Source organism: Vulpes lagopus, chromosome 11, assembly GCF_018345385.1.
Source record: "Vulpes lagopus strain Blue_001 chromosome 11, ASM1834538v1, whole genome shotgun sequence".
NCBI lineage: Eukaryota > Metazoa > Chordata > Mammalia > Carnivora > Canidae > Vulpes > Vulpes lagopus.
In genome coordinates, this window is record NC_054834.1 from 33,838,406 (window position 1) to 33,850,736 (window position 12,331).

At 50.2% G+C, this 12,331-nt stretch overlaps 1 protein-coding gene across 2 annotated transcripts in view; it reads right to left on the reverse strand.

The window, feature by feature from the left end:
* The window catches only part of MTARC2 (mitochondrial amidoxime reducing component 2), a 36,257-nt gene that overhangs the window by 19,021 nt on the left and 4,905 nt on the right, over positions 1 to 12,331 (reverse strand). For both annotated transcript variants that reach the window (XM_041721909.1, XM_041721908.1), the window contains exons 2-4: positions 9,292 to 9,465; positions 5,371 to 5,533; positions 4,200 to 4,340 (exon numbers count right to left, since the gene is read on the reverse strand). In XM_041721909.1, coding sequence (XP_041577843.1) covers positions 4,200 to 4,340; positions 5,371 to 5,533; positions 9,292 to 9,465 — 478 coding nt within the window. The remainder of the gene's footprint in view (positions 1 to 4,199; positions 4,341 to 5,370; positions 5,534 to 9,291; positions 9,466 to 12,331) is intronic.

The following is a 12,331-nucleotide window of genomic DNA, read 5'->3' on the forward strand; positions in this document are numbered from 1 at the left end:
GAGTTACATGGAAAAAGTATAAAGTACTTTGGGTCATGAAGTGTAAACGTTGCACAATGCATTCTACTATTGCTCTATATTTTTGCAATAAAAAAATGGCCTGACTTTTTGCACCATGCTTAGATTTGCTCTTTTTTATTAGTTGCTCTATTAAATATTTATGTACGTTATCATTTTACATCAATATTTAATAGAGTCCCACTAATTGAAAAGGTGATGGTTGTGCAACAGTGCCAGGTAGACAGGTTAATGCATCAGGCCCCTAACTATTAGCCTTCCTAATTTCAGGGAGAATAAATCAGCAACATCAGCATCATTTTATACTAAGGGGTTTTATTTAAAAAAAAAAAAAAAAAAAAAAAAAAAAAAAGAAACAAAAAAACTAAGGTTTTTTTTTTTAATTTTTTAAAAGATTTTATTTATTTATTCATGAGAGACACAGAGAGGGAGAGAGGCAGAGACACAGGCAGAGAGAGAAGCAGGCTCCATGCAGGGAGCCCAATGAGGGACTTGATCCCGGGTCTCCAGGATCATGCCCTGGGCTGAAGGCAAGTGCCCAACCACTGAGTCACCCAGGCATCCCTATACTAAGGGTTTTTAAAATACAGAGGACCTTTCTAAAAAAATAAGTATTTTGCCTTACTTACATTACTATTTCAGCAAGCCCATCACGATGCAGGTATAAAACAGAGAGCTCAGGTGACTTAACATTTTTTAATTTAAAAAAAGGGGGTGATCCCTGGGTGGCTCAGCAGTTTGGCACCTGCCTTTGGCCCAGGGCATGATCCTGGAGTCCCGGGACCGAGTCCCACATCGGGCTCCCTGCATGGAGCCTGCTTCTCCCTCTGCCTGTGTCTCTGTATGTTTCTCATGAATAAATAAATAAAATCTTTAAAAAAATAATAAAAATAATAAAAATAAAATAAAAAAAGACTCCACCCACTCAAATTGCCTAAGAGAACAGGATTAGGCTCACAATCACCTCAGGTTCACTTTGACAAGTCACAGAAGAGCAAAAATCCTTAGTTGGCAAATTGCAGGAAAGCAAAAATTCTTTAGCCAGGAATGGGACTAGGAAGGATCTTTTCTTCTCATTCCTCTTGGTTCAAAATCTTACTTAAATGAGTACCTTCAGTGGAGACCATGCGGGAGCAATGGTACTCCCTAAAAGAAAATTTCTCAGAAAATAATGGTGCAATTACAGGATTCTTGTGAAAGAGTTTTTGCTTCGTGGACTAATTTATAATCCAAATCTCAGCCGCTTGTATCAACACTGAGCACGGATTTCATGGGTGTTTCGCGAGTGTCTAAGGACTGACTCCACGCTTGTGCACAGTCCTGGCCCGCAGGGGGGACACAGGCAGGCTAGTCCCCTTGTAGGCTCTGCACCTGCTATCGTCTTTTCTGAAGGAGCCCCCCCCCCCACATTGTATAAACTTGAAGTCCCACCAAATCTGGATTTACTCCTGGGGAGAAAAATTGGGTCTCTTTCTCAAGGCGCTGACAGCCTGAGGATGTCAGGGCCCCGGCCTGTCCTGCCCTCTGTAGCCAGGGCTTCTCCAGGTGCCGCCGGAGACACGGGATGGTGCTGCCAAGCCCGTCATCAGCCTGTTCTCGAACCTGATGCAGGTTTCACACAAGGCCTGGCTCAGCTGCAGCTTTTCAAGGAGACCTTCTGGTGATGGAGCCTGGCGCTGGTGTTTCTGGCCCACATGTCCCTCCCTCTCAGTGCATGTCCTAGAGAACTGCCAGAGTAATACTGTGCCTGGCATGCTGTGCGCATCAGTAATATTTGCTGGATGAAGGCAAACCTTAACGACCTCCTTGCTCAAAATCATGACCTGCTCTTCAATATCCACAATATCAAATCCAAACTCCTCGGCCGTGGCAAGCTCCAGCCAGCTCTGGGTCCAGCTTCTTCCTGCCACTTCTTATTTGCCCCTGGATCTCCTGCAATTCTGAAAGGCTCTGGGCATCCCTTAAAGTCATGGCCTCTTGTGCTTTGAGGTCTTCAGCGGGCTGCCTCTGATACCCACAGTGACCCTCATTCACCCTCGCTGGCACACACAGCACACATAACTACCTACATACCCGAGCACAGCTTCTGGGTGGCATGTTCTGACCCCTCTCCACCCTCACACTCCCTTCTCCAGGCAGATTGAGCCATTTCTGCTTCTAAGCATCCTTGTGCACCTGCTAAGCATGTGCATCACAGCACTTCTGGCCCTGGGCTGTCATCCCTCGGCTCTTCCTCTCACATCAGGGAATCCTGAAGGGCAGGACCTGTATCTTTTCACCTCTGTATCCAGGGCTCCTAGACATAGTGCCTGGCCCAGTATAGATTATCAATTAAAAAAAAACATTTTTAATGAATATGAAGAGGAATTATAGAAAACATAACAAACAACGGGATAGCATCAACAAGGAGACAACTTCTGTGAACACTGCTATTTTTTAAATTACCAAATAATAAGTGCCAAAAAATAAAAAATAAAAAGATAATAAGTGCCTACATGTGTGAAGATTTATTCTAGGCTTGGTGCAAAGGTTTGTGGTTATTTTTCTAAGATTTTATTTGGCGGGGGGGGGGGGGGGGGGAGCGCGCGCGCATGAGTGAGAGGAGGGGTAAAAGAAGAGGGAGAGAGAGAGAGAATCCTTAAACAGGCTCCCGCTGAGCCCAGAGCCTGATGCAGGGCTTGATTTCACGACCCCAAGATCACAATCTGAGCTGATACAAAGAGTCTGATTCTTAACCAACTGAGCCACCCAGGTGCCCCTGCAAAGGTTTATTCTAAAAGGCAGTACTAAAAAAATAAAATTAAAATAAATTTAAAAATAAAGGACAGTACTTGGGATGCCTGGGTGGCTTAGTGGTTGAGCATCTTCCTTGGGCTCAGGGTGTGGTTGCCCTGGGATCGAGTCCCACATCAGTCTCCCCGCAGGGAGCTTGCTTCTCCCTCTACCTATGTCCCTGCCTCTCTCTCTGTGTCTCTCATGAATAAATAAATAAAATATTTTTTTTTTAAAGTGTCTGCATTTGGCTCAGTTGTGATCCTGGGGTCCTGGGATCGAGCGCTGCATCGGGCTCTCTGCTCAGCAGGAAGCCTGCTTCTCCCTCTGCCAGCTTGTGCTCTATCAAATATTTTTTTTTAATAAAAATAAAAAATAAATAAAGGAAAACACTTACCAGCAAATAGGGGGCACATTTTACTCACACAAAAGGAAATATGGCCACCCAAGGGAACAAAGAATGAAGAGCCTCTCCCCTCGGAGTTAGCTACTTGGGATTTCTATCTAGGAAGCATGACCTCACTATCCCAGGAGCTGCAGGTCCAAGTCTGAGGTTCTCAGGCCAGAACTGACAATCACATGTCCTACAAGTATATAAGGCCCTCCGGCTCCAATGCCCTTATCAAAAGGAGACAGTAATACAGACCTCACAGGATTGTCGTCAGGACCATGCAGAGTAATTTGTATGACATAAGACATTAGTTCAGTGCCTGATACCCAGAAAACACCCAACAAATGGATTTGTCATCGCTGCTTCCAGGGCTCATGAGGTTTAGCCCATCCCCAATGTTTAATAGGACTGCCCATGTCTCTTAGCACAAAGCAACACCCAGCCACGTATATTTCTGTACAGATCACAGGACAACTGGGTTTTGGTGTGGCTGACCTGTTAGGGCGACAAGGGGCTCTGCCTGGAGAGGGTGGAAATTTCTGCTCTGAGCCACACAGGAGAGGGTGTGGATCCTCTGGGACTGAACCCGGGCTCTGTTCACAGGCACATCTCCTGATTCCTCGTGGCCTCCACTTTGGGGGCTGGGCCTTTCGCGACTCTCAAATCCTTGCACTCCTAGCTGTTCTCCTCATCTTCATTTTCTTTTCGTTATCTCTGGGCTATAAGGATACATTCTAGCCCGGTTCTGGACTTGATACAACTCCAAGTTCTGACTGCTTGCTTTGGGGCCTAAGCATGAAAGGGTGAGCAGCGCCCCCCTGAGGCCAGCGAGGTGATGGTGGCAGCAGTAAGTGGGCAACTCCACCAGGTTAAGGTGGCTCTTGGGGGAGGAGAGTCTCCCTCGCAGCTAGCTGACGGTGGAGGGTCTGCATTGGTGCTACATGAAGGGAACAGCCGTTCCGTTAGCATCTTGAACAGCACACCTGAGCTTACTGCACAAGAGCAGTGAGCCTCTTACCTCCTCGAAAGCATCACAGCCTGTCACCACGATATTGGGTCTGAACTGGTCCATTTTCACTTTCTTCTCCAGCCTGGTATTCAGATCCGCCAGGGAAGCTTCGGAGAGGATCATGATGGGGCTGCAGTCTGGGTAGGCCACCTGAGCCAAGAACACGGCGCCATCAGGCCTCCCTGCCCCATGAAACGCCTCAGCCCAACCGAAAGCGAAGCCCAGTCCAGAAGTGGTGCGCAGAGGGCATGCAGTGCAGAGAGGGCCAGTGGTGTTCCGGGAGGAGTGGGGACACCGCAGTCTTGGAACTGGTCAGGGTCAGGCCGGCTCCCGCGGCGGGGCCTCGCTGGGGGTCCCCCCACCACACAGAAGGGAGCAGGCAGGCTCAGAGCCATCATCACCTCCCGGGACTCACCCTGTTCCTCCCTGGAGCGCCCAGCACTGACCCCCTTCCCACAACATCATCATCAAACAGGGGAAGGATCTACTGCCGATCAGCTACGCTCTGGTCCCAATTTCCTCGGACGGCACCCACTCACTCAGCAAGCATTTATGGAGCAGCTGCTCCGTACCAGGCACTGTTCTAGGCAGGCAAACAGCAGGGAACAAGCAGATAAAAACCCCTGCGATCCAAGAACTCATAGTTCAGGGAGGAAGCAGGAGCCACCTGAGGCGCTTGCATGTTAAACCCTAGCTCGCTGCAGAATCAATGGCTTTGGTGTCTGGGCTGGAGCTGGCCCAGAGGCCTGGCTTCCTCAGAAAGTGCCTTTTCAGTGCCTCAAATGACCAGACCACACTGATGGCGAAGGGAACCCAGGAGGAAGTCTGCTTCGGTGATTTCAGGAAACTTGGCTCGGCCCCAAATGGACCTCTCACTTCACCTTCCCAATCTGAATGCTTCCCGAGCCCCCCTGTCCCTGGGGGTCACCCCTGGCTTCTCCCTCCACAGGACCTGACACCTTCTACACCCCACGCCTGCTGAAGAACGCACTCCACCTGGAGCCACTTCCCTCTCCAACCCCAATACCTGCCCAGGACGTACCCTTGGCCCCCCTCACCTGGGCCAGTCCTGCACTTTCTTAACTGGGATCCCAAGCAAGGTCCTTTGTGAGTCAAGAAGGAAGCCGGACACACGGGGGTGATGGGCCACTGGCAGGAGGGCAGCGCTCTGGGAGCTCACCTGGTAATTCGGTACCACAGGAGAGAAAATTTCCTTCGACGGTCTTCCCTTCATGTGCTTCTCAAACTGAACCAGCCTGAAAGCTTCTGTTTTCAAGAAGCTGGTGAACCACTGCGCTGCCTCGTCGCCACAGTCCCTGCCCTTAATGTCCATGCCGAACAGCCTGGAAGGGTCACAAGAGAGTGCCAGGGTTACTGTCCTGCCCTGACATGCTGACAGATGGCGTCCAAGCCACAACAGCTGGACGGCTGGGACCTGACCACCCCAGGGGGCCAGGAAGCGGTCCTCAGGCCCAGGGCCGAGGCTGGGCAGACACAGAAGGGGAAGGAGCAGAAGATGCTCTAGGGAGGAGCTTCTCAACCGTAATATGCCTGCAAATCCCTGTGATCGTGTAAAGATGCAGACTGTGTGGGATCCCTGGGTGGCTCAGCAGTTTAGAGCCACCTTCAGCCCGGGGCGTGATCCTGGGGTCCCGGGATCGAGTCCCACATCAGGCTCCCTGCATGGAGCCTGCTTCTTCTCTATGTCTCTGCCTCCCTCTTTCGCTGTCTCTCTCATGAATAACTAAATAAAATCTTAAAAGCCCTGAGCCCAGCACGACCCTGAGATCATGATCTGAGCTGAAACCAAAAAAAAAAAAAAAAAAAAAAAAGATGCAGACTGTGCTTCGGAAGGCCTGGCTGGAGCCAGAGATGCCATCTGCCTGAGAAGCTTCTGGATGCCTAAGCTGTGGGTCCTTGGGCCACACCTCGAGTAGCAAGGATTCACGAGGCTTTCAGAAGGGGGTAGGGCGACCGTGTGGTAGATGCAGCCTGAGCGTAGAGTCTGCTAGAACTGGTTCAGACTGGAATGCCCACCCTTCTCTAGCCTGTGACCTCACACAGTGCCCTGACCCTGGTCTGCAGCTGTGACCTGGAGAGGGTGATACAGCACCCACTCACAGGTGGGCAGGGCCTGGGGTAACACAGCAGGCTGTCTGCCTGGGCACCACGAAACAAACGTTTAAAAGCTATGTACCGGGGCAGCCCTGGTGGCGCAGCAGTTTGGTGCCTGCCTTCGGCCCAGGGTGTGATCCTGGAGACCGGGGATCGAGTCCCGCATCAGGCTCCCTGCATGGAGCCTGCTTCTCCCTCTGCCTGTGTCTCTGCTTCTCTCTCTCTCTCTCTGTGTGTTTCTCATGAATAAATAAATAAATAAATCTTTAAAAAATAAAAATAAAAATAATAAATAAATAAAAGCTATGTACCCCTCACAGGATGGTGAGTTGACTTGCAAACTATTTTTATCTCTGTTGCTGCGATCACAACCTAGGCCAAAGGCAGACGCCCAAACACTGAGCCACCCAGGCACCCCCGAGTGGATTCTTTTTAAAGATTGACTTATTGGGCAGCCTTGGGTGGCTCAGTGGTTTAGCGCCGCCTTCAGCCCAGGGTGTGATCTTGGAGACCCGGGATCAAGTCCCACGTCGGGCTCCCTGCATGGAGCCTGCTTTTCCCTCTGCCTGTGTCTCTGCCTCTCTCTTTCTGTGTCTCTCTCATAAATTAAAAAAAAAAAAAAAAAGATTGACTTATTTATTGTGAGAGAGAGAGAGAGAAAGGCAGAGGGAAAGGGAAAGAAACACACTCCCCACAGAGCCCTGAGCCCAGCACGACCCTGAGATCATGATCTGAGCTGAAACCAAGAGTCCCATGCTTAAGTCAACTGAGCCACCCAGGCGCCCCATGAATGAATTTTTACAAAAAAACCAGTTTTATGGGAAAGTTCTTCCCATAATCAAAAAATAAAAACTAATCAAATCCTATACAGCAAAGCGCTTCCCCTTCCTTGTGCAGAGGCGTTAAGAGCAAATACTAGGAGGCAAGTGGGTTCAAATTCCAGCTCTGCCTTGTGTGACAAGGATAGGAGTCCTGTCTTCCTCATGTGAAGCAGAATTAATGATATCTACCTCATAAGCCACTAATCAAACTGTTGCTCATAATTCATTAAAAATATATATAAAAGAAAAAAAAATAATATATATATATATATTTTTTTTTTTTCTTTTAAGAAGGCTCCATGCCCATAGTGGAGCCCAACCCCACATGGGGCCTGAACTCACGACCCTAAGATCGGGACCAGGGCCAAGACCAAAAGTCAGACACTTAACTGACTGAGCCACCCAGGCACCCCCAAAATACTTGTTAATTAACTAAATTTTACACTCAATGAATTATTACTTCAGACCTTTGAAATTTCAGAACCTTGAATGATGGTTTTGGTTTTTCAGATACTCTTTCCCCTGAGCCTTGGGACCATTGGACAATCCCAAATTCCACAAGCTGAAAATGCTCAGGTGTTACAAAGGGATCCAGAGCACCCCATGAAGAGTACCCGAACTTCTAGGACTTCCTGGTTGCACAGGCCAAGGCCCCCATGAGGCCGAGAATGTGACTGCCTGCAGAAGTCCTATAGACTGAGGGAAAGCCCAGGCCTGAGGCCTATCTAGGCCAGAGGTGGGAATCTCCTACACCTGACCGCTGCAGAGACCTGAGAGGCTGCAGTCATCTCGAAAGCTCTAGCACCCTTGTCACCCAACCCTGAAATACAGCTGCTAGAGTCCACTAATCCTCCTGTCTGCCTGTCTGCCTGGCTGGGGGGCTGCCAATGCTGAACAGATGTCCACCCAACTTGAATTAACAGAGACAAACTCTAAAGATTGGTCCTTTGCAGCCCCTCTCTACAGGTAACAACCATGCTTTTGGATTTCCTGCATTTTTGATGCTTTGGCATCCTGGGGCCTTGCTCATGTGGAAAGCACTGCCCCTCCCAGGCTAGTCCAATCCTACAGGTAGGAAACCACTCACCTTCTGCATGCATGCCAAGCAATCCAGAGCCTCTGCCCCAACCGCCTCCTCTATGGGCTCTTTCACTCAGGCCCACTGTCCCCAGCCCTAATCACCCAGGGCCAGGTATCAGGCACCCAGAGACAGCCTCTCCGCCCCACACTGAAATTACTCAAACTAGCCAATCCTGAGGCTGTCTACGTCGTCTCACCTGGTACTTCCTGTGGAAACGACAGTAAAGGCTCTCGCTCCTGTCCCCCAACCCTGCACCTTACCCCAGCCCACCTCCTGACCAAGCCTGGTGCTCCTTGGTGTGGCCCTGCATGACGTGCAAGCCCCCTATTTCCAGGGATTGTGAGTACAGAGAACTTCTTTTCTTCAGGGCATCTGGATGACTCAGTCTGTTAAGCGTCGGCCTTCAGCTCAGATCATGATCCCAGGGTCCTAGGATTGAGCCCATGTCTGGCTCCCTGCTCAGCGGGGAGTCTGCGTCTCCCTCTCCCTCTGCTTGTGCTCACTCTCAATCTCTCTCAAATAAATAAAATCTTAAAAAAAAAAAAAAAAAAAAAAAAAAAAAAACTTTCTTCATCATGGTCATTTGCACCTCTACATGCCTTACCATACCTGATTAAAACAAATCCCAGGCCGGAGGGTATTATGCTGAGTAAAATAAGTCAATCAGAGAAAGACAGTTATCATCTAGTCTTACTCATATGCAGAATATAAGGACTAGTGCAAGGGACCATAAGGGAAAGGAGGGAAACTGAGTGGAGGAAAATCAGAGAGGAGGACAAACCATGAGAGACTCCTGACTGGGAAACAGGGTTGTGGAAGGCGAGGTGGGTGGGGGTAGGGGGTAACTGGGTGACGGGCACTGAGGAGGCCACGTGATGTGATGAGCGCTGGGTGTCATACTTTACGTTGGCAATTTAAGTTTAAAGAATAAAATAATTTTAAAATTAAAAAACAAATCCTGGGGGCCCCCTAAAACAGCACTCTGCCTCACCCACTCACGCCTGACAACTGGCTCGATCCTGGAGGGGGAGTCTACAGGACAATCACGTCCCTCGCAGCACCCCAGGGGCCCCAAGGAGAGCACCTGCAATCGTGGACTTTGTTTGAGGGAGGCAGCTTGCTCGGCAAAACCAGCTGGTCCATTCCCGGAGCCTTGAGCATCAGGCACTCGCCCTCACAGGTGATGGACACCAGCACCAGGCGAGGCTCCTGCCGGGCGGTGACCATGTGCCCATCTTCCTTAATCACCAGCCAAAACCTGCCGAAGAACACACAGGAACATGCTCAGGAAAGCCTCCTCCACCCTCTCAGAGGCTTCCCCCCCCCCACCCCCCAGCTTTCTGTTTCATCAAAATTTTCCCCCTGCTCAGACTCCAGATCCAGCAAATTTTCTCTGGATAATTATCCTGACCTGGTCAAATTCTTTGGATCCCAATGTGGGTGCCCCCAAAAAGCACCTTGCTTGGAAGAAACAGCCCTGGGAGAGACTATCTGGCTGATGTGTGAAAATCCCTGATTCTGCAAATCCAGAAAATGAGATGGGCTGAGGGACCTTCCCTCCTCGCCTCTTAGGTAATCTTGGTGCCTCTTTTGGGGCTTTGCTTTGGACATAAACTTCCCCATGCCCCTTAAACACTCCCAGTCGAAGCGAATGTCTTCCAGGTGTTTTTGCTGTGGAACAAGATGGGACCCAAACCACCTGCCCAAGTGAATTACAACTCTAGACAGGGTCTTGTGATGTTCGGGATTCCAAAGGATCCAGACAGGCCTCCACTCTGTTTAACCTGCAGTGGCACTGGGGTCTGACATCGGAAGACCCCCAAGCAGCCTTTCCTCTTCGTATGCAGGTTCTGATTCAGAGAATGAAGATTCCCACGAACATGACTTAGCTCAGAACTCCACTTACCTCTGGAGAGCCCATGGTTCTAGATTGGTTTTCACGCTGCATCCTATCTAGTGGGGAGATCGGCTAAGCTTTCCTAGAAAGGGGAAGGGAAGGCTGGCCTGGGTAAGTCGGTTATGCTTTTATCTATAACAGAGCATATGGTTGGGGTTACACCACACAAACGATTTGATTCTGAAAAGATATTTAAAGGGCAGCCTGGGTGGCTCAGTGGTTTAGCGCCACCTTTGGCTCAGGGCCTGATCCTGGGGTCCGGGGATCGAGTCCCATGTCGGGCTCCCTGCATGGAGCCTGCTTCTCCCTCTGCCTGTGTCTCTGCCTCTGTGTGTGTCTCTCACGAATGAATAAATGAAATCTTTTAAAAAGGCGTTCTGTCCCATAGAGAAAGGAAGCTCAATACCACCTGTCTGAGACAGAACACAAGCGCGGTGCATGGGGATCTCCACAGGCCCTGAGTTATGAGCAGCAGCTGAAAGCTCGGGCTTTTCCATGTGAGCAAGATAAAAAGGACAGCCCTTCCAGAATGAGGGGCGGCTCCTCTAAGGAAGACATTTCCAAATATGACTGGAACCAAATGGGAATGCCTGCAATGCCCTGATGAGGAAACCTGATATCAGAGTGCAGGCAGGTCCATCTCGGCCCTCACCTGACCCCAGGAGGTGTCCCTTCCCTGCAGCCCAGCAGCACGCTGGCTGCCACCTATGCCTGCCACCTGGCGTCAGGGTATGGCGGTGGGGATATGACAGTGCAAAGGCATCTGAGGAGTTGTCTTGGCTCTTCCATCCAAGAGCTGGGATGCTGGGCAGCAGCAGGCCCCCAGCCTCCTGAGAAGCCACCTTATTCCTTTCAGATGTCTTTGGCTCCCAGGGTTGTGTGGCGGCTCAGCTACGGGGCTCTGTGACCAAGGGGATCCCTGCTACTTTGCTGCAGTTCCATTCCCTCGAGGCTGGGCCCTGCTCCTATCTCCAGCCTCATCCTCGGGTGCAGAGCTCTGGATGACCCTGTTGTTTAATCCCACTAAAGCCTTTACCTTAAACTTCCAGCGTGCCTTGGCACCAAACAGGACTCCCTCCGAGATCTACACACAGCCAGACACTTGTCCCAGCAGGAGTCTGCACTTCATTTCTGACAGTGAGGCCAGGCCCTCCCTGGGCTGAGTCTCCTGGGCTTCCACCCACCTCCACCTCAGCCCTCCACTCGGGCTCACCAGCCCCACTCTGAGCTCCAACCTGCTGTAAACTCCAACCTGCTCCAACCTCCCCTGGGCGTTAACCGGGAGAAGTAGGGGCTGGACATTTTGTGCTACCTGCTGCAAAGGGAAAGTCAGGTGGTGGCTTGCAGAAAATCAAATGCCAGGATAGGACAGAGACTCCAATAAAAGACAAAAAATAGGGATCCCTGGGTGGCTCAGTGGTTTAGCGCCTGCCGTCAGCCCAGGGTGTGATCCTGGCGTCCCGGGATCGAGTCCCACATTGGAATCCCTGCATGGAGCCTGCTTTTCCCTCTGCCTGTGTCTCTGCCTCTCTCTCTCTGTGTGTGTGTCTCTCATGAATAAATGAATAAAATCTTAAAAAAAAAAAAAAAAAAGAATAAAAAGTTGCTGCCTGTAACATACCCCGACCACCCTCGTTACCCTGTCTATTGGGGTAATGACATTTGTGACCTCTTGCACTCAAATGATGCCCAGTGAATGAATAAGTATCTCTGTTCTGACAGATCTGAAATTAAGGAGTAAGTCTGACGGGTGGATTTTTCATGACCAAGCTGTCCCCAAACTAACACCTTCTCTTCCACCTAAAACAGGAGTGCGCAGTGTGAGAATCAGTGTGGAGGCCAGAGCTCAGATTCTCCAGAACAACAGTGAGTGACCACAGAGGTGGGGGGAGCAGAGCCCAGGACAGCTGGAACACCTCATGGCTAACTTAGAAAGTGAACTGGGAAGCAGAAGTGCCTGAAAAGGGGGGCAGAGGGGGCAGGCAAGAGGTAAAGACAACCAGGATGATAAGCATAGAGAGCGCATTTCTCCAGGAGATCACAGTCTGTGCAGAAAACATCAAAGGCTGGCTTCAGAAGGGCCAGCGCAGATTTAGGACCGACTGAGTCATATGTACCCACTAAAGAGAGTGGGATTTACAAGGTCAAAGAGGGCAACCAACCCTCCCACCTTCTGTGCCAATCAGGCCATGCCAGAGCTCTGCTCTGCGAGGCGGACTTTGAACCA